At 42.8% G+C, this 26,095-nt stretch overlaps 1 protein-coding gene across 2 annotated transcripts in view; it reads left to right on the top strand.

Annotated features, from left to right (window-relative positions):
• Nucleotides 1-26,095, top strand: part of PRDM6 (PR/SET domain 6) — a 102,645-nt gene that overhangs the window by 50,194 nt on the left and 26,356 nt on the right. For both annotated transcript variants that reach the window (XM_059693768.1, XM_059693769.1), the window contains exons 4-5: nucleotides 20,023-20,150; nucleotides 23,633-23,757. In XM_059693768.1, the coding sequence (XP_059549751.1) occupies nucleotides 20,023-20,150; nucleotides 23,633-23,757 (253 nt within the window). The remainder of the gene's footprint in view (nucleotides 1-20,022; nucleotides 20,151-23,632; nucleotides 23,758-26,095) is intronic.

The following is a 26,095-nucleotide window of genomic DNA, read 5'->3' as shown; positions in this document are numbered from 1 at the left end:
ACTTGACATTGTCTATGCTTGGCCAAATCGACTTGCCTGTATTTTCTTTCACAAAACATTTGGTCTCAATTGTAGTTTTCTTTCTTTAAAAAAAAAAAGTTCAGAAAAAGTTCAAAATGACATGATGAAATATATATTTGTTTGGAAAAATGATCTGGTTATTACTCTGGCAGCTATCTTAAATTTTTAGGGTTATGTGATATAGTTTTTATATTAATACCATCTTTGAAATTTATTTACGTGATGTAACAGCTCCAATGGTTGCATTACATCCTTGAAAGCAAAAATGTACAAACTAGCCAAGATTTATGCAATGTCTAAGCGAGACAAAATTATTTAAGTAAAAAGATATTGGGTTTTAATTATGCCATTTAGAATTTGACATGTATTTAATTTATGGAAAAAGAAATTCAAAGATGGTTTATAGAACACAAATATTCTTACCTAATAAAAGGTGGCAGATATCTTCATAAGGCTACATCATTTTGCTTTCTAAAGAGAGCAAAGTTCTGAGAAATGGGTTTTATGAATGAAACAATCTTTGTATGCAGTCCTCCCTACGGTGCATGGAAATGTTATTTCATTTACTCTTGCTCGGACTTTGGTTTGTAAATGGTTTACTAATCAAGAGAAGGCAAGGTGTTAGTTCTTAAATACATTATAATTATAGGTATGATTGTTTCTGAAGTTATTTATTGGCCTCTGAAGTTATTTATTGGCCTAATCTTTCATCAGACATGTCCCTTCTTTCAAATTGAACCTCAGATTCTAAGTTAAACATTTTTGTAAAAATAAAGTCAATTATTTTTTAGGGCTACTTCTGCTAGTTACTCTATTGAGAGAGAAAAGTATAAATCCTGTGAAGCTTCTCATGATTTTACTTTCTTGCTTTTATGACCCAGTTTTGAGTAATTATATCCCAAACTTAGAATTGTTTTGTAAAATAATTTTAAAAATCCACATACATACACATGCACATACACACACATATATATAGGGTGCCCCCAAAATAAGAATGTATATACACTTTGAATAATGATCAATTCCAATGGGTTAAACATCTGAAAAGAAAGAAACTTTGGAATTATTATTCAAAGCATGTATACATTTTGGGGAGATATATATATATATATATATAAAATTCTGATTGTTTTGAGGATGTAAAACTATATTATTTTTCCCCTTGAAACTATTATTTTAACTTAAAATGAAATCCAGTGTGAGCCAATGAAGTAAAACTGAGATGACTTAGAGATTTATTTTCAAGTTTGAATGTACCTCAATTCATATTTCAAAGATTATCAGATACCTTGGCATTTATATTTTTATTTCAAAACAATTGTATAGAGTTTTTTAGAATTTGTTATTATTTGACGCTTTTAGTATTTTATAATACAGGATCACTGAAACTACAGAAAAATAATTTTTATTTTCTAAAATTTCTAGGAATTGTCTTTTGTAGCTGTGTCTTAGTCACTATTCTTCACTCTTTATATGCCTCATTTCTGTAAATCCTTGAGCAGCCTCTGAGATGATTATTCTCTTTTTACACATCAGAAACTAGAGATATTAAGTAACAGGCTTAACGTCACGCAGCTGAGATTTGATTCCTGCTCTGTCCAATCCCACTTAACACACAGCCGAGGAATGAAAATCCTCTTGTCATTTTCTTTTGTACTTCGTTTTTCAGAAATATTGAAACCCACAGTAAAAAGCAGTAATAATGGTGTTATTTATTGAGCACTTACTATGTGTCACACACATGCATTATTTCATTTCATCCTCACAAAAGCCCTTTGAAGTTGCATTAACATCTTTCTCATCTTACAAATGAGATAAGTGTTTTGCCCAGGATGACACAGCTCCTAATTGCTGAATCCAAGATTCAGACCCAGGCTGCCTGATTCTGCTCCAATACCCTGTCTCCATTTCTCTGAAATCCAAGTGTATACATTCCACATTGGTATAATTGAGTTCACTTACAATTATGTGGAATTTTAAAACTATAATTGCTTAAGAGTTTTTTTCTTTTTAAAAAAAGTATGTTTCTATTGATTTGAGAGAGAAAGAGAGAAGGAGAGGGAAACATTGCTGTGAAAAAGAAACATCTATCAGCTGTCTCCTGCATACCCCCTACTGGGATCAAGCCTACAGCCCAGGCATGTGCCCTGACCAGGAATCAAATTGGTGACCTTTTGGTTCATGGGACGATCCTCAATCTACTAAGCCACACTGGCCAGGGCAAGAGTTTATTCTTGAGTTTATTATAGTGTAGAGTTATACACTATAGGTTGGCAGACATAAATTATAATTAAATTTGCACAGTTCTAATGAAAAAGTATGTGACCTACAGTTATGTTATTCTGCCCCCCCTCCCCTCCCTTATTGGGCATTGCAATATTATTATTTATATTCTCAAAATAGTTGTGTTATGGCTTTTATTCATCTGGGTTCCAGCAGCTACATACTTACTATTTATTTATTTTTGTTAAACCTCACCAGAGAATATTGTTTTTCATTGATTTTTAGAGGGGGGAGGGAAGAAGGGAGTGGGGGGGAACAGAGCAAGAGAGAAAAAGAAACATTGATGTGTGAGAGAGATGTGATTGGTTACCTCTAGCATGTGTCCTGACTGGGCCGGGATCGAACCTGCAACCCAGGTACATGCCCTTGACTGGGAATCGAACCCTCTACCCTTCAATGCTCTGGATGGCACCCTAATCATTGAGCACACCAGCCAGGGCTCCACATACTTACCTTTAAGACATATTCACATAGTCATCAATTCATAGGATCATAGATGTTGGGCTGAAGGATCTCAGACATCATCTTCTTAATATCCATACTTCACATCCGAGAACATGCAGAGTCAGATAAAGTGGCTTACCTACATCACAAAGTTAGCATTGCCCAAGTCAGAATTAGAACCCAGGATTCCTTATTTGTAGCTCATCTACCAATAACTAATATAAAGGTATGAACCAGAGAAAGGTAAACAATGCTTTAAATATATAAAACCTTTATAGCTTAAAAAGCAAATGATTCTGTTGGATGGACTGATTTAATGTGATTATATACTTTCTTTTTAGTAGGAAAAAATGAATGGTGCCATCGAGGTTTTGATCAAAGCTAAATGGGGATGCTTTGGAGTATTAATAACCATTGACTCACTAAATCCAGAATAGGCAGTGGTTAATGTCCACAAAGCTGAAAAACTGAGCTGCCCAATGTGATCTGGCCCACTCACAGGATGTCTAACCTAAAAATATCAGCCTTATGAAATAAATCACCAAAGAACTCCATTCCAGTGGTCCTGGAAATATGGTCAGAGATTTAGGCGTAACCAATACATCAAAACAGTTGCAATCAAATACAAAGTGAAAATGTGTTAAAAGGAGCATAGGAAGCTCAGGGTAAAAATGAGACCAATTCAGAGACCGAAGAAACTTACCAGTTTTTGAAGAGCACCTCCTGAAACGTACATAAAACACCCCCAAGAATTCTAGCTCTTCCACACATGCCCTTATCTCCTTTTTACTTCATCCAGTACTGCCCTTCTCTGCGAATGTATGGAATTTTGCAGTTGTGTGTGCGTGTGTGTGCACACACGCATGTGTGAACACACCCCCTTTGAGAATCTACTGAAATCTATGGACTTAGATGTAAATACATCATTTTCTTGAAATTTTAGGGTGTTCGTGGCCCTGTCTGAAACCTCCCTGTGGACCCTAGTGTAAGAGGTCTCTTTCTGTTCTTTCTTTGGAAATAAGTGCTTCCTGTGGAAAGAAGTGAATTCTAAGTCTTGTCTAAAAATGAGGAAGTGTGCAGGTTATAACAATGTGGTAATTAGGTGGTTGCCTTTCTTGGTGTTGACATTAGTCTTTCCTTTGCTAACCAGAGGATTTGCAGACCTCATACCCCAGACATTCAGGTTTGTTGGGTCTCTTGCTTGGATTTCCGAGGAATCTTGCCTCATGGACTTGACTGTCTGTCCAGGAACACAGGACCGTCTCTTGGTGAGACAGCGCCGTGTGCCAGTGCCAGCTGTGTGAAGGGAGCTTTATCAGCAAGCCCAATCCAGGGCTGAGGAGATGCCTGGGCCACTTCCGCTTTTTGAGGCCCTTGATATATGGAAGAATGGAAAAGCATACCCAAACAGGGTTACAAAAACAGGGCTATACTTTAAATGTTTCCCTTTAACAACTTACTGCTTTCAATACCAGAAAGATATGATTGTGCTATTCATAAGTTAATTACAGGATTTATAAAAATGTTAATTTATGGCTCACTTCAGGCAGTGTGGTCCGGTCACAGGACCCACGGTTGGAGTGTGTAAAGAAGGCCTCCTATTAATCCTGTCAATCTGTCTGTGATTGTATGTATAACCTCATTTGAAAATCACTTCAAAGGCCCACACTGAGGCTCTTCCTGGACTGGCCCTGCTGGCATCCCCTGGAGAGGATTCGCAGAAAGCTCTTCTGCAGGAGGCGCTGGGGTGGCCCTGTCACCAGAATCCCCACCTCCTCCCCTGAGCCCACCTCCTGAGGGGGCTTGTCCTCTTGTCCTAAACTGCAGGGACGCAGTCAGAGCCTCAGCCTGGCGCTGTCCCAGGACCCAAACGGACCACGTGTGCCACAGGAAGTCCCAGGATGGTCATTTGTCCTCCCAGGATGACTTCAGCACTTGTCATGGTTCTTTGAATTTCTTTCAAAGGGCATTATGCCCCCATTCAAGCCTCACTTGAAGGTAAAGCTCAAAATGCAAATAATCTTTTTGGGAGTAGCACCTTGACCTAGGTTCCTGGCTAGGAGTAAATCTCAGCTACTGGGATCCTGGTGCAAGTGAGCACTGGACCCTGTGGAGAGGGACTGCAGCAGGATGGAGGGTAGAAAGAGAGTCACCTACAGGGAAGGCTAGGAGGAGCAACAATAACCCTCAGCAGGGGGCAATTTGGGGAGTTGGGATGGGAGGAGGGACCAACATTGGCAGAGAGGCAGGTATGTGCCAGGCTCTGAGTAGCCTCTGGCCTTGCCATTATCTGAAGTCTTCATCCAACTGTTTTGCAGTGGACTCAACTCTTCAGAGACTGTTGGGCATTTTTAAAGAAACTTAAGTGTTCTAAAAGATAAATACATGAAGGTGATGGATATGTTAATTAATAATATGTGGGGGTGATCCTTTTACAATGTATAACATAGCAAATAACCATGATGTACACTTCAAATATCTTACAATTTTATTTGTTAACTAGGGGCCCGGTGCACGAAATTCGTGCACTGGGTGTGTGTGTGGGGGAGTGTCCCTCAGCCCAGCCTGCCCCCTCTCACATACTGGGAGCCCTCAGGCGTTGACCCTCATCACCCTCCAATCGCAGGATTGGCCCCTTGCCCAGGCCTGACGCCTCTGGCCTAGGCGTCCGGCCCAGGCAGCGGGGACCTGCAGTGGCAGCGGGGGGTGCCGCGATCGCGCGGGCTCCACCCCTGCCCCTGCAGGACGCCTCTGGCTGAGGCATCTGGCCCGGGCAGCGGGGACCCACAGCTGCAGCGGCCCCACGATCGTGGGCTTCACTTTAGGCCCAGGCAAGGGACCCCTAGCTCCTGGGACTGCCAGCTTTGACCGTGCCCAGGTCCCATCGCTGGTTCCACCCCTACTTCCTGCTATCACTGGCCAGGGCGGAAAAGGCACCTGATTCTCTGATCATGGCTGGGGGGCAGGGCAAAGGCGGCCCCAGGGCCGCCTTTGCCCTGCCCCCCTGCTCTTAGCTCCCCCCTGGGTTTCCAATCACTGTTAGTGGCAGGGGGCTTCTTCCTGCTTTCCCCTTCGCCTCCCTGCATTGTGCCTACATATGCAAATTAACCGCCATCTTGTTGGCAGTTAACTGCCAATCTTAGTTGGCAGTTAATTTGCATAAAGCCCTGATTAGCCAATGAAAAGGGTAGCTTGTACGCCAATTACCATTTTTCTCTTTTATTAGTGTTGATTATACCTCAATAAAACGGGGGCGGAAAGCCCAAAGAACTGGAAAAGATAAGTGTTAATTTTAGCCAGTGAGGCAAAGAACACTTCTTCAAGTAATGCTGCATCCCTTAAAATTCTCCCAGTTGGATTTCCAACTCTGCTTGGCTGTGTTGGCCTGCCCAGAGAGCAGACAGACATGGTCCAGCCCTTAAGGCTTGGGTATCCTTTCATCTGTATCCTTGTGACTATCCATCCTTTCATCTACCTATCCATCCACCTACTCACCCATCCATCCATCCATCCATCCATCCATCCATCCATCCATCCAACCAACCAACCAACCAACCAACAATCAAACAAACCAACCGTCCAACCAACCAACACACATTTATTGAACACCAGGTACCTATAGTAAGCTAAGGTCTGTGTTAATTGCTAGGGATACTGTGTGGCAAATAAGACAGATTTTATCTTTGCCCTCATTGAGGTTAAAGTCTGGCAGATTTCAATCAAGTATTTAATGCTGCCTTCACAGTCCAGAATTTGTTTAAATAACTAGTTTTAACTTGTTACGTTCTGTTGTTCTTTTTATAAAATTATAATGGATTATCCTTCCCATACCTGGTAATCTAATTCTAGACATCAAATGTCCAAAATTTGAGTGGGGAAAAATCTACAGATTGTGGTGCTAGAATAAATGTCTTCTGATTTATGTGTGTATCTCTCCTACTGAACTATAAATTATTTGAGGGTAGGGACTGGGTCTTAAGTTTTTAATGCCCTGCATTAAGCAGAGTGGCTGGCACATAGGAGCTGCTTACAAAATGTTTGTTGAAAGAGTGTTGCCTGGAAGGGCAGCAGTGTACCTTCCAGGCTCACCATTACTGCTGTCACATTCTATCCTTGGTACTTCACCTTCTGTATTTTGATAGGGAAGAGACCTATGGCAAACGAGTGTGTTTGTTCAGTCCTCTGTACAACTGTGCAACCCTTCCTTCAAGAAAAATGGTTCAGAGAAGCCCAAATCCATCTCTTGTTCCCATGTCTTGGTCCCATGTCTCTTGTTCCAGGACAAACTCAGCATTTCATTCGGTTTTTCCTGTAAACAGTTATGCTGGGAGGAGAGCAACTTCGGGGCTCTCCCTCGGGACCATGCCTGGCCTGGGCCAGTTGTCACCCGCAGATGCTCACTTTCTGGCGCACTGTGAAACTGAGGGTTCAAAGTGTCTCTGCCATTGTCCTGGGATCCTGGGCAGGAAGGTGTAAATCGGGAAATGAGTGTCTCGACTTGACGTAAGGAATGTCTCCTAAATTTAAGACCTGAAAATATGTTTTGTGCCCTGGACAGATGGTCACTTTCCCTCTAAAAAAGTGTGTCTGACAATCACACTTTATTGGTGTGGTTAGGAAAAGAATGTCGTAGACTTAGGAAAACATAATAATTTAAAGAGTGACACATTTCAGCGAAGAAATAAAGCTGTAGACTGCTCTGAAAAGAGAGTAAAACCATAGGAAACCATTACTTCATTGGGACAAATATTTTGTGTCTTCAGAAAGTTCTTACTAAAAAAAACCACGGGTGAGTTCTAGGGCATGGTGTGTGTGTCTGCACATACATGGAAGTTGCCTCTGTCTGATTTTTCAGGGATATTCCCTACTCACTACCATGTAAGCATTTAATATGATTGCTGTCTACATAGCAGTTTGCACCGAGGCTCTGGTCCAAGCTGTTTCGTGGACATCGTGTTCCTCATTAGCTCCCACGTTGAAGTGTAAAACCAGTAACAGTTTTCACCAAGGTCTCTATGGTCTTACCTAGCATTTATAAACCGGAAGTTTCCACTACAGTGAGGGTTAAACAGCACTCCATAGATGCATTGCATGAACCACTGAGAATTCGAGTGTGTGCCACAGTGTGTGAACTAACTTTAGTGTGTTATTTTATAGTTCTCCGGTGCAGAGCTGTTTGGTATACTATTATGAATAATGTGCAGATCCCATCAGCTCACACTGCTAATATTTCTAGAATGATTTTAACAAAATGTTCCCCTTTCCTGTTTGATGGAAAACTAAGGTTTTGTTTTTCTGAATGGAGGAGCGTGTTCGCTCGGATTTCCCTGTGGTTTATTTTCCAAAATTGATCCTTTCTTGCATACAACATGTTTTTGCTGTTTACTTTTTTCACAACTCACATTTACCGATGTGAGAAAGGATGGTGCATTTCTGCTAGTCAGTGGGAGACCAGCCTCCAGGCAGGATGCTTTGACGCGGAATGCTGAGGTCTAGTGCCACTGATCCCTTTCCAGCTCAGCAAAAGTGAAAATGAGAGAGAAGAGGCCAGAATAGGGGGGTGGGGGGCAGCGCTCATTGGGAACTGGGGTGTTTTACTCATTCATCTCAGTGTATGGAGAAAAACGTGGTAACAACGTGAGCTGTCTTTGTCACACACACAGTTCATGGCAGCAATCTTTATAAGCACCCCTCCCCACCCCCCCGCCCGGCACTTAATAAATACGAGAAGATACAGGCTTCCTTGATAACTTAGATCTCAATATTCAAACTTCCGTGAGAGTTTTTCTTCATTTACACAGATTTCTCTCCCCTGAACAAACGTCCATTTTTAAACGTGAACTTGTACATATGAAATAAGTCTGCACAGGCTCCAAATTCATGTCATTTGTAAATATATTTAATAGAAGTCAGGACTTCTTGTTGGTAACCTTAAAAACTGGATTTTTAGTAAACCGAACGGAAGCAATTTTTAAATGGGTGAGATCTGTCGAAGAATTTTGGAGTTTGTGAAAGACATTGATGAGGATACTAAAAAAAAAGAAATGAAAGAAAGGAATGGCCACATGAAACTATTTCTGAGGCTGTTCTTAGCAATGCAGGGTTAGCAGCATTTTCCTTTTTCGTGTTGATGTTGTGTGGACATGGAGACAGTTGTGCACTGTGGATATTATTGCTGCCACGGAGGAGAGGGAAAAAGGTCTGCAGCCGAGCCTGTGGATGGCACCAAGCCAGTGCCCTGAAAAATGGCAGACATGTCACAGCTAACAGCTGGATGCAGAAATATTTCTCTTTAATTTGGACGGATAAAATTTTTTTCCCAGCAGGGCGCTCTCGGAAGGGTACAACATCAAAGAGGGCGGGTCTCACCAGTCAGACATCAGCTGGCTCCGGGATGGAGCAAAATGAATGAACTGTCAGGACTTTTCCAGCATCGAGGCTTCTGCCAAGTGAAAAGTTAAAGGTTCAGTGGCTTGTTCAGATCGCAGACAAAATCCTGATAATGGAAGCCTAATTCTCCCAGGTCTTCCTCTGATCAGCAGGCAGAGGATGTCTGAAGAGGACCCCAGGTTGATGGATGGCAGGCTTCGTATTGATGGCTGCTGGCGTCCCCGGAGATAAGTGTGACTCAGCCATTGTTCAGCTCTCGGGAGCGCCCAGATCTCTGGGCTGGAATCCCGAGTCGCCCAGCCTCTCCTGCTAGCCTGACACATACCAGTCTCCGACCCACAGTGTGACCAAAATACCCGTTTCCATTTCTTCACGAGGCCGGCGCTCTGCGGCAGGCTCGCAAACCCCGCCAGGGGTGTTTTACAGTTTATTGACACTTTTCAACTGTTTTTCTGATGACCATATTTCAGTCTTGACTTATATGTTAGTATTATCTGCAAGCTCAACATAAACCTCTAATGATTTTCTAATATTTCTGGGACTTGATGAATGTGAATTGACAAAGTACAGTATATAGCTTTCTATCAGCATTACTGAAAATACCGCGACGGTGTATATAACCATTACTCATTTATTTTATGGGGCGTTTATTACTTGCCCTTTGAAGCCTCGTTTCAAAATCTTGCCATTCTGAGCATTCCAAAACAGTCCAAACCAAAGTAAGAGGAAAGAGTTTTCTTATGAGAAGTAACAACAAAAAGACATTAATTCTAATGGAGGGAGGAAAAAGAAATGATTGAAATGAAGAAAAACACCTATAGTATTATATACTGGAGAAAAAAGTTGGAAAACTGAACACAAATAAATAGGGCCACAGTAGCTAGTATTTGCTTTAATGAAGAAGCTTTTCTTGTAAAATATGCATCTTCATCTACAAACTTTTGCCTCACCTGGTTTTTGATGTTCCCGGCCATTATGGCCCATTGCCAGCGGAAGGAGAGTGGTTTAATACGGTGTTGGGGACTTGTATCTTTATCCATGGCATGGTTGCTTTGTATAAATTTTACTGACAGATTAAGTAATTCTCACTAAATTGACATTTACTCTGAAAATAGGCTTGCTTTATAAATGCCATTATTAATCATTATGAACATTTTTATGGCCCTCCTTTGGAGAATTTCAGATGCTTTTAGAGGAAAAGCTGTACTATTTCTCTCTGATACGACAACTGGGATGTGATGAAAATAGCAATAATATGACAACCTGTGATTCAGGAGGGTTTCATCCTTGTCACACTCATGAACTGTCTGACTGTGGGCAAGTCATTTAACCCTATAGCCCAAGGTTTCTTACCTGTAAAACAGAATAATGTCCCAGCCTGCTTCGAGGTCAGTTAGAAGGCTCAAATAGGCCTGTGGAAGTATTTCATAAACTGAAATCCTACATAAATGTGCATGACCTGATGTCCTCCCTCCCTCCCTCCCTTCTTTCCTTCCTCCTTACCCGAGCATATTTTTAAAAAATTGATTTTAGAGAGAGAAAGAAACATCGATGTGAGAGAGAAACATTGTTGTCTCCAGTATGCGCCCCAACCGGGGATGGAACCTGTAACCTAGGTATGTGCCTTGTCCAGGAATCGAGCCCACAACCTTTTGGTGTACAGGACGATGCTACAATCGAGTCCCCCGGCCAGGGCTTGCTTTCTTTGTGTTAAGGTGGGGACAAATGGTTTCACTCATTTTTAAAGCGTTGTTTTGGGGTCTGTCTTCTCAAGCCTTGATTTGCTTGATTGGAAAGGTTAAAAGTAAAGCGGTTAGGAGACCACCGTGGTGTTCTTGCTGTCTCCCTCTCTAGCTTGGGAGGAAGTGCCCGGAACCCCTGGCTAACAGGGGTCTCTGTGGATCTGATGCTCCGGCTGCCGTCCACAAGTGTGCCCCACTCCTCGTCCAGGTACAGCGGATCACACACACAGCTCACCTACCTTGACATGTCCCTGGCTCAGGTAGGAATGAGGCACTGTAAGTCGGACCTCCTCTGGCCAGACATGCCAGTGGTCTCAGAGGTCAGGCAACCCTGCATGATCAGTGGCATTCAGCGAGAGGTCTTTGGGGTCCTTAAGCCGTAATTAATTAGAACACTTGTAATAACTACCTGTTAGTTCCGGGGATGCTCCCGCAATGCTCTTAAAGGTGTGGTGGGAGCTTCTGTCTTGTGGATGACATTTTTATAACGCTGTGTTAACTGAAGACCGATTGAAATTTAGGTAATGGAAAATGTAGGACTGAAAAAATGCTTCTTTAATATTTTCTAGGTAGGATTCGCATTCATCCAGTAGTTTAAATGTTTTGTCTTATTTTTTGATAGACTCATTTGGGAAATAAAAACATAAATTAGAATGACTGGTTTTCTCCTACACCTCCCTGATGTCATCCCCAATTTTTTTCTCCTCTCCCTCTCAACAGAAGTTGATTTCCTGGTATATACAAAGCCTTGTGTAAGGTAGCTGTGGATAAATTTAAAAAATATTCAAAATGCATTTCTGCTTTCATTGAGCTTACAAACTGGTAATTTTAGCAACAGGGAGTTTGCCTATGCCAGGGGTCCTCAAACTTTTTAAACAGAGGGCCAGTTCACTGTCCCTCAGACAGTTGGAGGGCCAAACTATAGTTTAAAAAAAAACAACTATGAACAAATTCCTATGCACACTGCACATATCTTATTTTGAAGTAAAAAAACAAAACGGGAACAAATCAATATCTGTATTTGCATGTGGCCCGTGGGCCGTAGTTTGAGGACCCCTGGCTATGCCGTGCATATTATCCTGTGGTCAGTGTCCTCGAGCAGGTCATAGATGATGCTGGGCTGACGTTTTCTGTATGGTTATAGCGATGGCCTAAAGGACAGCTAATGCTCTTTGGGCGCTTACGTGTGCCCAGTGCCCATCGAGTCCTTCATATGTACTAGCTCATGCCTATCAGTCCTCAGACCGCCATTAGCCCCACTCTTTTTCCAAGACTGTCTAGCTTCCTCAAAAAATTACGCACCTGCCCAAACTCACACGGCCACCTGCGGTGCAGCCACGATTGTAACTCACAGGTAGGGGAGCTGACACCCACATGCGTGCTCTTAACCTCTGTGCTCTATCCTCTCCGTTCACTTCCCTCACGTGTTTTCACGGGTGGTGCTTAAGAAGTCGTCACTAACAACCACACTATTAAAAGTAAAATCTTTTTATTTAGCAACAGAGGTATTCCGGTTTTAACCTTTCACAGTCAAAACAGTGCTGTGACTCACTGCTATCCACAGGCCACAACGCATTGCACCTCCTGACACAGAGAAACCTCACAGGAAAACATTGTTATCCATTGTGGCAAACAGGGTATTTTCCCATTGAGTTTCTCAGATTACTAATACGCTCGATTATTGAAACTCTAATTTTCTGAATTTTACAGAAAGGCGGGGCCCTATAAAGGCATGGGGTGGAGAATAGGGGGAAGAAGTCTGCGAAACCGTCTTTGTATCTGTTCCTCCCCAGATCCTCCATGTGCAGTGAGAGGACCCCAAACAGCGCTGGGTCCTCAGGTCTAAACCGGAAAACCCCCCAAGTCCTCTCTCTCCTCAGCCAGTTTCTGTGGTAATTGTTTAGGACATTTTAATCCTCTTATGAAATTCACCCTTGCATTTCATAGAATTATAAGAAGTTAGATTCAAGGAGGATGTCATATTCTCCTAAAAAAAGCCCTGGTTGTGAGCTCTTACTAGTAGAATGAAGTTTTAATTGCCTTTAGTGGTGATTTCTTCGCAAGCTTGGAATAAAATCTGAGCTCTCTCAGAAGCTGAAGGATTATTGTGGAGATTCAGTTCACTTCAGCATGCTTTGAGTTCCTCTTACATGCTGGGCCCTGTGTTAGATGTTTGGGCATAAAATATGCTCCCTCGTGTTAGCTGCTCAGCAGAAGCTGAAGGAGGCTGGCATTTTAGCATAAGACCCAATGCTGGTGTCTGGGGCCTCAGCACAGGGGCATCCAACGTGTGGAACCATCAGAGAGGGACCTTGGGACGCCTTCCTGCTCATCTGGGAAATAAAAACATAAATTAGAACGACTGGTTTTCTCCTACACCTCCCTGATGTCATCCCCAATTTTTTTCTCTTCTCCCTCTCAACAGAAGTTGACTAATTATTTTCATATAAAACCTTTTTTTTTCTCATGCCAAAATTCAGGCACCCAGGTTCTGGGAGGAACAGATTACTGTTTTAGTTACAATTCAAGTTCCTTTCATTAAGAGCAGTGACTCTCTTCTGGGTGTTTGCAGGGTTGCATGAGCCGAGGGCGGCCTCAGCACCCTTCCGATGGGAAGGCAGCGGTGATGGAGGGTGTGAGGACGCCTGGAGACTGGGCCCCATTCAGCCACGGACTGGTAGTACTCTTACTTTGTCTCAGTCACCAACTTTTTGGAGACCCCGTTTCCTTATGTGTAAGCCAAGGAGGTTGGAACAGATGGTCTGCAAGGTCCTTTCCAAATCTGATTTTCCGAGGCTCTAATTGTGGCCAAGGCACTCAGTGTTCTAGCGGAAGAACTGGTGACTGACCTCTTCATGGAGGTCTACCTGCTGGAGGAAGTGTGCTGCCTGTGGTTTTCAAACAGGGTCCCTCAGTTCACTGCAGGCCCCTGGTGCGGCCCCAGGAGCCGCCTCAGAGAGCAAGGGTGAGGTTCGTTCGCCGAGCTGGCGGTGTGCTCCCGGTGGACTTGCTTTTTACCCATTTTTATAGTGGACCAGGAAACTTGCTTTCTGTTTTTATAGTGGCCCAGGGCAACTTTTCATGTTTTTCGAGTGGAATTGCATTTTAGACTTATTTGCATTAAAAAGGATCCCTTGCTTAAAAAGATCATTGAGAGCCTGTGCTGGTAAAAATGAAAGAAATGCATGCTTTTCTCTGCCCTCCCGCTCCTGGAAAACAAGCACAGAAAGCCGGCTCTCAGTCAGAGGATGGCTTCGGGCAGCACAGGAGTGATGAATGTTCGCAGTGTTTCCAAGCTATCAGTTCAAACGGTTTCCCTGGAAAGTGGCCCTGCTGTACCAGACTCATTCAGGGGAGCAGTAATCCCTTTACAGCTGGGATTACACACTTAGATACTGAAAGAGGCCAAGCAGGTAAGTGAATTACTGAGGAAGCTTGTAAGACTATAGGGAGTGGTAGGGACTATGGAAAACTAGAAAAGCACATGGCCAATCTAAAGGGACCACTTTTGCCCCAGCCAATGTTCTCAGTGGTTAGAGCTTTAGCCCACACACCAAAGGGTCTCAGGTTCGATTCCTGGTCGAGGACATGTATCTGGGTTGCAGGTTCCATCCCTGGCCCTGGTTGGGAGGCAGCCAATCAATGTGCTTCTTTCACATTTCTCTCTCTCTCTCTCTCTCTCCCCCCCTCTCTCCCTCTCCCTCCCTCCCTCCCTCTCTCCCTCTCTCCCTCTCTCCCTCTCTCCCTCTCTCCCTCTCTCTCCATTTGTCCCTCCCTCTCTCCCTTCCTCCTTTCCACTCTGTCTAAAAATCACAAGGAAAAAAATATCCTTGGTGAGGATTAACAGCAACAACAAAAAACTAGAGTCCACTTTTTCTCAGCTTCAGTGGATGATTACCAGACAATGGGCAGGTGCCCATATTTTGATTTTTTCTCTCTCAAGAAAATAGGTAAAATTTTCAAAAATGTTAAATATTTATGTATTTTTATTGACAGTATTACAGATGTCAACAATACATTTTCCCCTTCTTTAGTCTCCTCTGCCCAGCCCCTCCTTGCACCCCTGCCCCCCCCCCCGCCCCGTCTTCACCACCCTATTGCCCATGTCCATGGGCTATGCATGTAAGTGGAGGAAAGGCAGTGTTGGTCAATTGCCCAAATTCAGCCTGGGAGCCACTAGTCTGCAGATCTGACTTCAGAGAAACAGATTGCTCAGAGGCACCAACATATACGAGTTCTTATCATTCAAAAGATGGTTTTCTTGCTATTATATTAAAATAGGCCCAAGTCAGTCTCTGGCTCACACCGTCTCTGTGATTATTATTATTGTTAATGTAAGTTGGCAGCATTTATAAATGACAGAGCCATGGACAGGCCACTCATATCGAGGGTTTATAAGATACAATGTTGGTGCATTTTTTGCTCATGCTGTTCTCATTTAAAGTAGATTCTTGTTCTAGGAAAATAAGATCGTGGGAAAGAGTGGTGCTTCCTAATATCCAGGATTGCAGTAAAACACATCTTTTGCCTGGTGGTTTTCAGTTAATGCCACACATGGTTTGTAATGAGGGAGAATTTGTGATTGTTATTTCAACAACATATGTTACATCCCAATAAGTATGATTGAATTGAAAACTTTAAAATCCCCTTAACTTGGTAAAAGTTAGCTCTTTTCCCTTATGTGTCTGCTCCCATTGATACAAGATAAAAGAGAAAGTACAGACCCAAAACAATGGCTTTCTAGTATCAACAGCAACAATCACAAAAGAAATCAGTGATTGATAATGTAGTGATATGTATTATAATCAACTGTTTTTCCCAGGAGCATAATACAGGTATAGTTTTTAATCTCGAGTAAAATAGTCAGCTTCTTTATTTTAACAACACATGCAAAAACTAATCTACAAAGAAAGAAATGGCTAGGTTTTCTTTTTATTTATTTTTCTCTCCTTGATTTTTTTTGGGGAAGAACACACACCAAAAAGCAGAAAGTATAATATAGAAAGCCAATACACAGGCCACCAAAAAAGTAAGTGTTAACACTTGTCCAAATTCGCTCAGGAATTTTTTATTTTTATTTTTTAGGAAAAATGAAGCCTTGCAGATAAAGTGTTACTTCCCTTTACTCCACTCTCTTCTTTCCAATAAGCCAGTAGTATGAGGACGTTACCAGGAATCCTTCCAGTGTGCCTTTTCAGAATTTTACAATATGTATGTAGATAGATAGATACAGATAGATAGATAGATAGATACATCGCCATATGTATATCACAATAAACACTATTATAAGGTAGGCTATTAGTGTTATTTTGTACATTTTGAAATGTTAACAAATGGTAATATATGCAACCTGATTTTCTCAGTCAAGGTATATTTTTTGGTATTTATCTATATGAACTGGATCGTAATATATACAGATCTAGTTCAGCCATTTTAAGTTCTTTATACTATTGCGTTGAATAAGTAAGCCACTATTTATTCTTCTGATGATACTCATCATTCACTATTACGAATAGTGCAACAGAGAATGCCCTTGAAGTTGTCTCCTCAGGCACACGTATCAGAGTTTCATTGGAGTAACTTTCTAGATGTGAAATTGTTGAGTCATTTTCAACTCAAAATTTTGGTTGTTTATGTTCATTCAGGATAAAATCCAGTTTTCATCAAAACTGTTGAAGTCAAGCATTCTTTCAGAACAGATCTTTCCCTTATCTAAATCTAAATCTAACTCTTTGCCTTCATTCTCACTATTTGAATGAATAAAATTTCTCACCTTTCACACATACATAGGTCCTAAGGGGATTGTCTAAAAACACTTTGTATATGGCTTCTAATATTTTTCTGCTTATTTAAAATCTTCTGAAAGGTAATAAATACAAAATAACTCTTGGTTTTGGCATTAATTTGTCTCCTTAAAATCCTTACATTTTTACACCTATTCAGTATTGAACTTCAAATTTTCCTTTAGTGTCACACAAATGTAGATGTTAATGCAACCTCGAAGAGCTCCCTGAACTTGAAATCGTTGCTGGTACTCTAGACTGAAACCAGTTGGAACATTTCCCCTTTCAGGTGGGAGGCAGAGCATCAGCCCCTTTCTGGCACAGTAGATGGGTAAGGCACAGTGTCCTTGTATGCTTTATGCTTCAGTTACATGCAGGATTTGACCCCCTTCTTCTTCTTCTTCTTTTTTTTTTTTTTAAACTGAGCTCTTCGATGGAAACAAAGTTGAGCTGGTGATGGAGAATAATGATAGGGCCCAAATTAGTACCTAGAACCTTTTTGAGACGTCGTCCTTAATTCCCACTTAGCACTCACATTTGGGTGTTTTCCCAGTGTTATTCTCCTTTAACTAGAGGAATGAACAGAAATAGGCATCAGTGCCTTCTGGTCCATTGTTTCTCTTTTAAGAAACACTGAGTTTAAGTGTTAACTCTTAACAGATACGGCCCAAGATTATCTTGGGCCCAATGCAGAAGCACACGTTTGGCCTCTGCGTAACTGATAGGAGGTGCTGGCCACAAGAGCAGGATGAGCTCCCACCTACTGTGGATAAACTTTGTTAGGACTTGAGGTTTTATGACATTCATGAAGCTTTTTATTTGGGGGAGAGTTGGGTGATATGGAGGTCATCAGGTTTGTGTTCCGAAAGTTCACTCTGGCTACATTTAGAGAAGAGGTTGGAGGAGGCCTGGAGAAGCTGTAGAGAGATCAGTTAAGAGACTATTGCAATACTTTTGTGAGCAAGGAGGCTAACTGCGGAGGGAGAGATGGATGCACCTGAAACGTTTAAGAGGCAAATCCAACCGGCTTTGGTGATAGCTGGGCTCCGGGGCCTGAGGGCAGGAAGAGGATCAATCAAGATCAAATGAGTTTCCTCAACTCTGATTGGCTGCACGATTATGGGCTCTAATTAGGTGTAGGGGATTTTCATCACAGCTTCCTGTGAAATAGTTTATATCAGTATTAGCTGAAGCAAGGGAGACTCAACCTCATGCCATGTTCTACATTGTGTGATATTTATAAGAAGTCTGACCAAGCAGCTGCCTACTTTTCTTTAAGGCAAGTAGCAGTTTCATTGGACAGACAAAAGTTGTAGGATTCCTGTAGTCACAATATGCTTAATTTAAGGAAATTAATGTTGAAACAAGAGTGTAGGAGGAAACACTTTTTATGCTCTATTTATTTGCAAGACTGATTGGCTAGTGTCTGGTGTTCAGATGAGCTAACACAGAAGGTAGCATCCACTACATATAAATGTTGAGAGTTTTCCTTGCTGGGATGTTGGCTAGAAGCACAAAGGAGAATTGCATTTCTCAAAATGCTTCATAATTATTTCCACCAGCAGTTCTCTTGGAAGGCTTGTTTGTTCATGGGGAAAGGACAGGGCAGAGGGCTGGGCCATCAACATTTTTGGCTCCATATTAGATAAACAGTGGCATTTAAGGAACTGATGGCCTTGTTCAGTGTTCATGGGCTGTCAACAGCAGGCTCGGGGTTGAGACCTTCAATCTTTGAACGAGCTTCTTAAAACAAAATCAGAACAAACCAAAACCAAAACAATAAAATAACTACAGTGCCACCTAACCTAAATACCAAGTCCGTCGTCAGGTTGCTCGTGCAGCAGATGTATCCACCCCCCCGAAGTGATTCCATTCTCAGCCATCATCCCCAAACCAGGAATTTAAAGAAGTTATTAACCTAAAATATAATGCAATGATTTATTCGTTCTTCTTGGCTATAATGATTATCAGCTGGGACCACTCTGGCATCTGATGCCATGATAACTTCTCAAACAATAGTCTTTATTAGATTGGTGTCTATCTTTTATTTGTGGGGGTTAGTGGAAAGGTTGGGGTGGAAAACTGAGTTCAAGAAAAGAAAAAAACCCAGCTGTTTTAAAATGGTGATTAAAAAAGGGGGGGCTGTCATCACTAAGCCCTTTGACCCCCCACAATAGAAATGCTGAGCTAAATTAATGTGAATGACCATAGTAATGTTAAGACCTACATGTAACCAGTGAGGCTCTGTAAGACTTATTCTCTATGACTGTTCAGGAAGAAGTGTAAAGCTGATTAGCAAGAGTAAAAGACATGATTTCTTAGGATGCTCTGGGCATGCTCTGTTAGATACCACCACTGATTTTATTGGAAAAGGTCCAGCTTCACAATGGTCCTTCTGAGAATTGAACCACTTCCTGGATCCTCCTTGGACAGGGAATGACCTAGAATTGCTGTCCATATCTAACCCCTGATCTCCCACTCCTGTAGAGACCACATCCTCCCAGGTGCCCAGGGCTGACCTGGCTCCTGGAGGCTGCCTGCCTCTGCTGTCCGCACTGACTCCACCTGTGCCTGGCTGGCTACTTGTTTTGCATAAGACCTTTTTGTCCCATGCTGATTGCCTGGTTTGAAGCAGATTTCATTTCTTTGAATGCAGTGTTGAAAGAAAATCTGTTTGAGATGACCCCAGGCAATTGTTACTAGACCAACCTCAGTTATGACATTTGAATCCATAGAAAACAGTATTTTTTCCTTTTCGAGGGTCTCTCTTTTTTGATGACTCCTCTCCTAATAGTTTCAGGTCCAGACAGTTGCAGGCCTACATCTTCTTCGAGGTGAGAGTCCATTTATTTCATCCACATCAGAGTCTATTTGACCAGGGCTGGTACAGCTCCATCACTCTCCACCTGCCTCCTGTTGCAGGGCAGGCGATTGCTGCCTCCGAATGCCTTCGGACAGTTGTGTGCTGGAGCCTGGAGGCCTGCAGTGTGGATGTTCCAGCCGTGTCCGTGTGGCCTCTCCTTTCAGCTGGCTTTGTTTACCCAGCAGCTCATTACTTAAGAGAAGCCTGTCAAAATAGGTTAAATATCCTTTGGGAAACATGGCCCCTCACATCCTTGAGATACCACAAATATGTTTAATACAGGGAAGATTGGCCTGATAAGAAGAGTGTGATTGACTTGCATCACTGAAAAATATTTCCCTGTTATTCCGGTTGAGTTTCCATGAGCATCAATAAGCACTAGCAAAGCGGAGGACAATAAATTTCGGCAGCCGACGCATAAAGACACCGAGGGAAGCAGGGAAAATGATTGCTGATGATTCATTCTAACTACTTGACCTTCTGACCTCTTCTCTAGATATATGACCAAGATGGGACACTACAGCACTTTATTGATGGTGGGGAACCTAGTAAGTCGAGCTGGATGAGGTATATCCGATGTGCAAGGCACTGCGGAGAGCAGAATCTAACAGTAGTTCAGTACAGGTAAAGTATACCTCGATTTCCCACTTGCGGAGCGGAAGCCCTTGGGCTTGCGTATACGAATTCAGGCTTGCTGCTGGTTTTGAAACAATTCTGCAGGGCTTTCTGCAGGACCTCGGCAAGGACTGGCAGAAATTACTTATTTATGGCTAGGTTTCTGAAACCTTAGTTCTTGCAACAGTCATTGCATGAGAATTCAGGAATAAAGATCCCAGTAGAAGGCCCTTTTCACTCAGTGCACGTGGTACGGTCATTTCCACATCCTCACCTGAACTCCCACGTTGGCTGAACGAGCCCAGCACACCCGCTGATGGGCGCGCACACAGAGACGCGCAGATCCAGCCCCAGACCCCTCGCTTTCAGTCACCTTCAGGCCTTCTCCCCGGAGGAACAGTTTCATTTGCACAAAGGCCGGGAAACCAAGGTCCCTCAGCCTTCCCAAGGCTGCTTTTCCAAACCCGCTATGCTCAGCAGCAGCACCTGAGCCAGAGTGACCTCTCCTGAGCCCTGGAAAGGTGCCAGCCTGTTGGACTTTGGTCCTTGGACGATTCAGAATACGTTTCAGGAGGTGAGGCGGTTCCAGAGCACAGGGAAGCCCCTGCTTTCCGAGCTGTTTGCCCAAAGACAAGGTGGAGCCACCCCCATTTCTCAGAGTCTCACAGGGGAGCCTCTGGGGTGGGGTGGTGGGGGAGGCTGAGAAGCAGATGCTGAGCCACATCTGCTCAGTGCACCTGTTGGTCAAGCTTCCCCGTTTGGTGCTAAAGAAGGCTGGCGTGGAGACAAGCGATCACATAGGAAAAAAGCCCTACCACTAAGCCTTTTCTCAAAATTCCCTCGAAAACATGTGCCATATAAATACATGACCTCAGTTATAAACAGCCATGCTCCCTTTAGAATCAGAAGCAACTGTTTAACTTTATTAGGCACCATTGACACATCAAAGCAAGAGGCCCTGAGCTTGGCAACTTGGAGTTCTGCCTGTGGCTCTTTATTTTCCTTTACTTTTTTTTAAATGAAGCCTTTAAAAAAGAGAGAAAGAGCTTTATGCCCCGTATAGGTTAAAGGCTGCACCACTCTGGCTCGCTCTCTGAAGGTCTCCAACCCAAAGGAGCGTGTTTGGGCAGCGTGTGACACTGCACTGCCTTGGTTTCCTGTGCAGTTATGTGTCATGAAATAATGGTCACATGAAACAGCGCACGGCAGTAGTTCCTTACCCTGCTGTGTCCAGGCCTGGCCCACCTTTATTGAGGCTGCATTTCTGTGATGAAGGTTTTATGAAACTCGCAGCTAGAAAATTAGTAAAGATTGCGCTTGTCCATTCAGCAAGAGATAGCTTGGCTGGGCCTGTAACGAGCGCTCAGGGAGCTCTTGAGGCAAAGTCGGGATCCGGGCGAACGAGAAAGCCCGGAGAGGAAGGTGAGCATGAGTAAGTCATTACCTAGCTGTCAATAGTAAGTGGATTTTATGGCTCCCCTTTCTTGAGGGCGCTTAAACTCCAAGTTCTCTCTGCCGTGCCGATCTGTTTTCGATTACTTCAGATCTTTATAAAATGAGCTACAAAAACACAATTTAAAAAAAAAGAAACACTGGCATCCATCACTGGTGACCACGTCCAAGAGTAAGAAAATAGAAAAGTTGGACCCTGAAGAGCCAGCCTAATTTTTATTGTACATGAATGTCCTCTTCACAGAAAGTCAGCTGGTTTAGATTCGTTCTGTTATGATTTGTAATATCTAAATGGAATTTTCTTCAAAGCGCCCTTGATTGATTGACCCTGAGCTGAACGTTTTGTTTTTATTTTGAGGCTGACAATAATGTTTGTTGGCATGTGCTCTGCTTCAACTGTGTGGGGACGCCACGGAGCTATCTTTATGAGTCATCCAACCACAATACTAAATACATGTCAGCAAAGGAAATATTATCTGAAAAGGGAAAAATCCCTTTGATGTGCTTCAGCATGCAGAGATTTCTGCGAGTTTTGGAAGCTCTGCCCGCTTGTAAGGAACGGTGTACGCTTACACTTTTCCCCCACCCTCCCCTTTCGGCCCGACTCCGTGCCTCCGAGGACCACCCATCGCTCGAAAACAGTTCTGCTCTTTCAGCGGCAAAGTGTGTCATTTGGTTTTAGCACATTCATTCGCCGGGCGCTGTGTTTATATTAAGGGAAGCCAAACCGAGAGATGAAATGTTACAAGGGTGAAGTACAAAGTAGACTCAATTTTTCTCAAGTTAGGAGATGCCAGTGATTTATAGCTCGGCTCCAATTTTGATTTTTTTTTTTTTATGTAGCAGTGGAAAGAATTAATAAAATGCACAGCGCTCGGGGATGCAGAGGGAGGAAGGGTAGTGAGGGCCGGACAACTGGCTGGAGTTTTTGTCAGATATTCATAGAATGTTGGGGAAAAACATTCTGCTTAGCTAGCAGTGCCCTCGTGAGACAGAATGGCAGCAAGTAAGGAAAATAACAAGATAAATGAAATTTTTGCAGCTGCAAGTAAAATATTGAGAATCTGCACTTTTTTATTGATCTTTATGATCCTATTGCCAAGAGCCACTTTGTGGTGACAAAATATGTTGACAAGTGCATATCTCACTGCTATGAAAAATGTGGTGAAGGATTCGCCTTCTGTCTGCAGTGTTGTACAAGGAACAAATTGCCTGCTACAGCCCATTCCTTACAGAGAGGCTACAGTGAAGGCCCACCAACCCTCAACGCTTTTATCTGGAACTGGAGGCTAATATTTGCAGCAATTCTTCATTGAGAAAACCAGTTGCGGTCTCATTTTTTAAAAAAATCTGTAGATTTTTCTTTGCAGTACCAAAGCTGTGTAAAATGTTTCTTTCTTGGTACCTTCACTCTATCATTTCAGAGTGTAATCTTTCCACCTGAGTCAAGTGCTTCTCTAGTACTTATCGAATTGCCATCCATTTCACAGAAGAGGGGGTTTCTCTTCCCCTGTATCTAACTTTAGAAGGAAGGCGATGGGAGGGGGACTTTTATTTCTCTCAATCCTTACATCACAGAGCTGTTTAATTTTATTACAAATTTGTGAACTCCCAATGCCAAGTTGCAAGAATACACGTAATGCTTTTCCTTCAAATAAGAAATCAATAGTGTTAATTTATATACAAGGTTGAGGCACCAGTGTCTGCAATTTGCCAAGAGAGAGAATTTTCTCATCAGTGTGAGATGGAATTCTTTTTTTAAAAATGAACCCTTCCTTTTTGCTGTCTCCTGGGCCAAATATCAGTCTCCTCAGCCAAGACGCTGTAGGAAGGGACCCTGTGGAAATAAACTGTGAGCTGTTTATCATGCTGGGTTACAGGCTTTCATTGGCTGCTGGGAACAATAAGGTGGGTGCTGGTTTTATTGCAAGCATTAACTGTAGGTGGAGATGGGCAGAAGTTTTGGGGGCAATGAGAATGTGATGGGGGCACATGAGTGCTACATGTTACTAAGCTGGGTTTTCTTTTGTTTTGAATAGGTCGAATATATTCTACCGAGCCTGTATAGATATCCCCAGGGGCACCGAGCTTCTGGTGTGGTACAATGACAGCTATACGTCTTTCTTTGGGATCCCCTTACAATGCATTGCCCAGGATGAAAACTGTAAGAATTTATTTTAGCTCTGAATTTACACCTCAAAATCCCTATTGTAAAGCTGACGTTTTCGAGTGTTGTTTGCAACTCCTGAAACATGCGGTTCACTCTGCTATGTGACACAAACGTGCACGGTCTGTTCCATCACTTTGTTTTCCCTGTGTGTCCTTGGCTTTTTCGCAGGGCATCTCGCCTTATACAGGGCAATCCTTCTGTGCCTGTTAACAATGTCAAAACGTATGTCAGAGTTTCACATAATCGCCGGCAGCAATGTTCGGGCAGCTGGGAGTTACTGAGTGCCTGCTGTGTGTCTGGTTCTGTGCTTGCCACCTTGCCGGGTACCTTGTAAGGTACAACTTCTGCTTGTAACGTACAACTTCTAAGGTGACGTGCAGTCCTGCTGCGTCACCCTCCCTGCAGAAATGAGAGAATGAGAAAGCAAGGCCCACTCAGCAGGACTAGCACCCCACCCGTCCATGGCATGTGCTTTCTCCTAAGTGGTCACTGCAAGGAGAAATGATGGTGAAAATCGTAGACCTATGACTGCGGAATGTGTGTCCCTCTACATTTCTTAGCCTGAATGAACCATGTAATGTTCTTCTATCCTTCTTGCCAAGGCAGCCATTATCTTCTTAAAAAGTATCTAATATCTAAGCAAATGCAAACTTGCAGCAATTTCCACTTAAACTTTATATCGGTGCTTTATCAATTCTTTGGAAAATATTTTCAGGTGATTTTCAGTATTTGAAACAGAATTGGGTAATTCTGATGACCTTCAGTGAGAAACACTGGTTTCAATGATGCTATTTTCTTTCTTGTCCCAAAATTGACTAATCTGTGAACTGATCCTTTGGGATTATGCAACAGAAAAAGAAGCCGAGAGAATAGATCTATTCAAGAAACTTTATTTTGAAAACAAGTTTTATGTTACTTTATCCTTCTCCACTTAACTTTCTCTCTCACACACACAAACGCTCCCCCCCCCCCAAAAAAAATGTTCACATTACTACTGAACAAAATGCTGATGATCAGGTATTTCTTTTCCATGTTGCCTTTATTTTCTTTGTGAAAAATAGAATCCTCAGAAGGCGTATTACTATCAACATTCCTTTTCTACTTGAACCCAAAACCAATCTCAAATCAAAACACGAATCTTTGGACATATAGTACATTCCTCCGTCTTCCCAAGTTTCCATTGGAAAGTTTCTTTCCTGCAGTGATACCCCAGTTTGAGGGAGTGTGTGTTTGCATAAAAGAAAATCTCAGTGTTGAACATGAGTGTGTGGTTGGTGTTAGAGGCAGATAGGGGCATGGAGGCCAGTACGCTCTCTCATCCCAGAATGGCCCCAGCTTCCCTAGCACTAGCTCTAGGTCCCTGGACAGAAAAAGCACCAGTATCAGACCCCCAAACCCCCACCCTGAATGGACCTGCTGGCATGGGCCTGTCTGTACGTAGAGCCTCGACATAACCTCATTTGATCCAAAAGGATTCCAGAAGTCCTTTAATAAAACCTGCTACAGACTCTGAAGATGTTATTATGATATGTGTGTTGAAGATTATCTGGGAATAAATAGCAAAGCCTAGAGTTCTAAAGTACATAACCCCATAGTCCAACTAGCCATTTGTTTGCTCATTCGTTCATTCATTCATTGTTCAGATATTTACTGAACACCTACTCTAGGCCAGTGTCTTTGCTAGGTGCTGCAAATACAGCAGTGGACAAAATAGACAAGAATTCCTGCCTTCATGGAACATTCCTTCCTGTGGAGGGAGACAGATTATGAACAAATAAAGGAGTTAATGAATAGTTTGTCAGGTGGTGATAAGTGTTGTAGAGATAACAAGACAGAGAAGGGGCAAGGAGTGCCAGGAGTTGGGAATCACAGTTTTAGAGAGTGATCAGGGTGGTTCCTACTGGAAATGTGACCTTTGGGATGAGATGTAAGGAGGTGAAAGGACAAGTGTTACTGGGGAGAAGAGTCTTCCAAGGCAGGCTGTCCAAGAGCGCAAGACCCTGAGATAGGACTGTTCCTGGCTTGTTGGAAGAGCATCACAGAGGTTGGTGTAGATGTTTGGGAGTGAGAGAGATAGAGAGAAGTTAACTTAGGTATTGGGGGGAGGTGGGGCTTGTAGGGCCAGGAGGCCACTGTCTGGGCCCTGCATTTTACTGTGTAGGCCATTGCAGAGTTCTGAGCAGAAGAGTTATATGATCTGACTGAAGTTGTAACAGGATGACTCTGGCTACTGCGTGGAGACAGTGAGGGGTGAGGGTGGAGCAGGAATTCAGGGGAGAGATGATGTAGTGTGGAGCAGTGTAGACGTGGTGGAGGTGGTGAGAAGTGGTTG

The sequence above is a fragment of the Myotis daubentonii genome, chromosome 4 (assembly GCF_963259705.1).
Source record: "Myotis daubentonii chromosome 4, mMyoDau2.1, whole genome shotgun sequence".
In the NCBI taxonomy this organism is placed as follows: domain Eukaryota; kingdom Metazoa; phylum Chordata; class Mammalia; order Chiroptera; family Vespertilionidae; genus Myotis; species Myotis daubentonii.
Note: the sequence above shows the minus strand (reverse complement) of the source record. Positions and strands in the feature narration are given on the sequence as shown.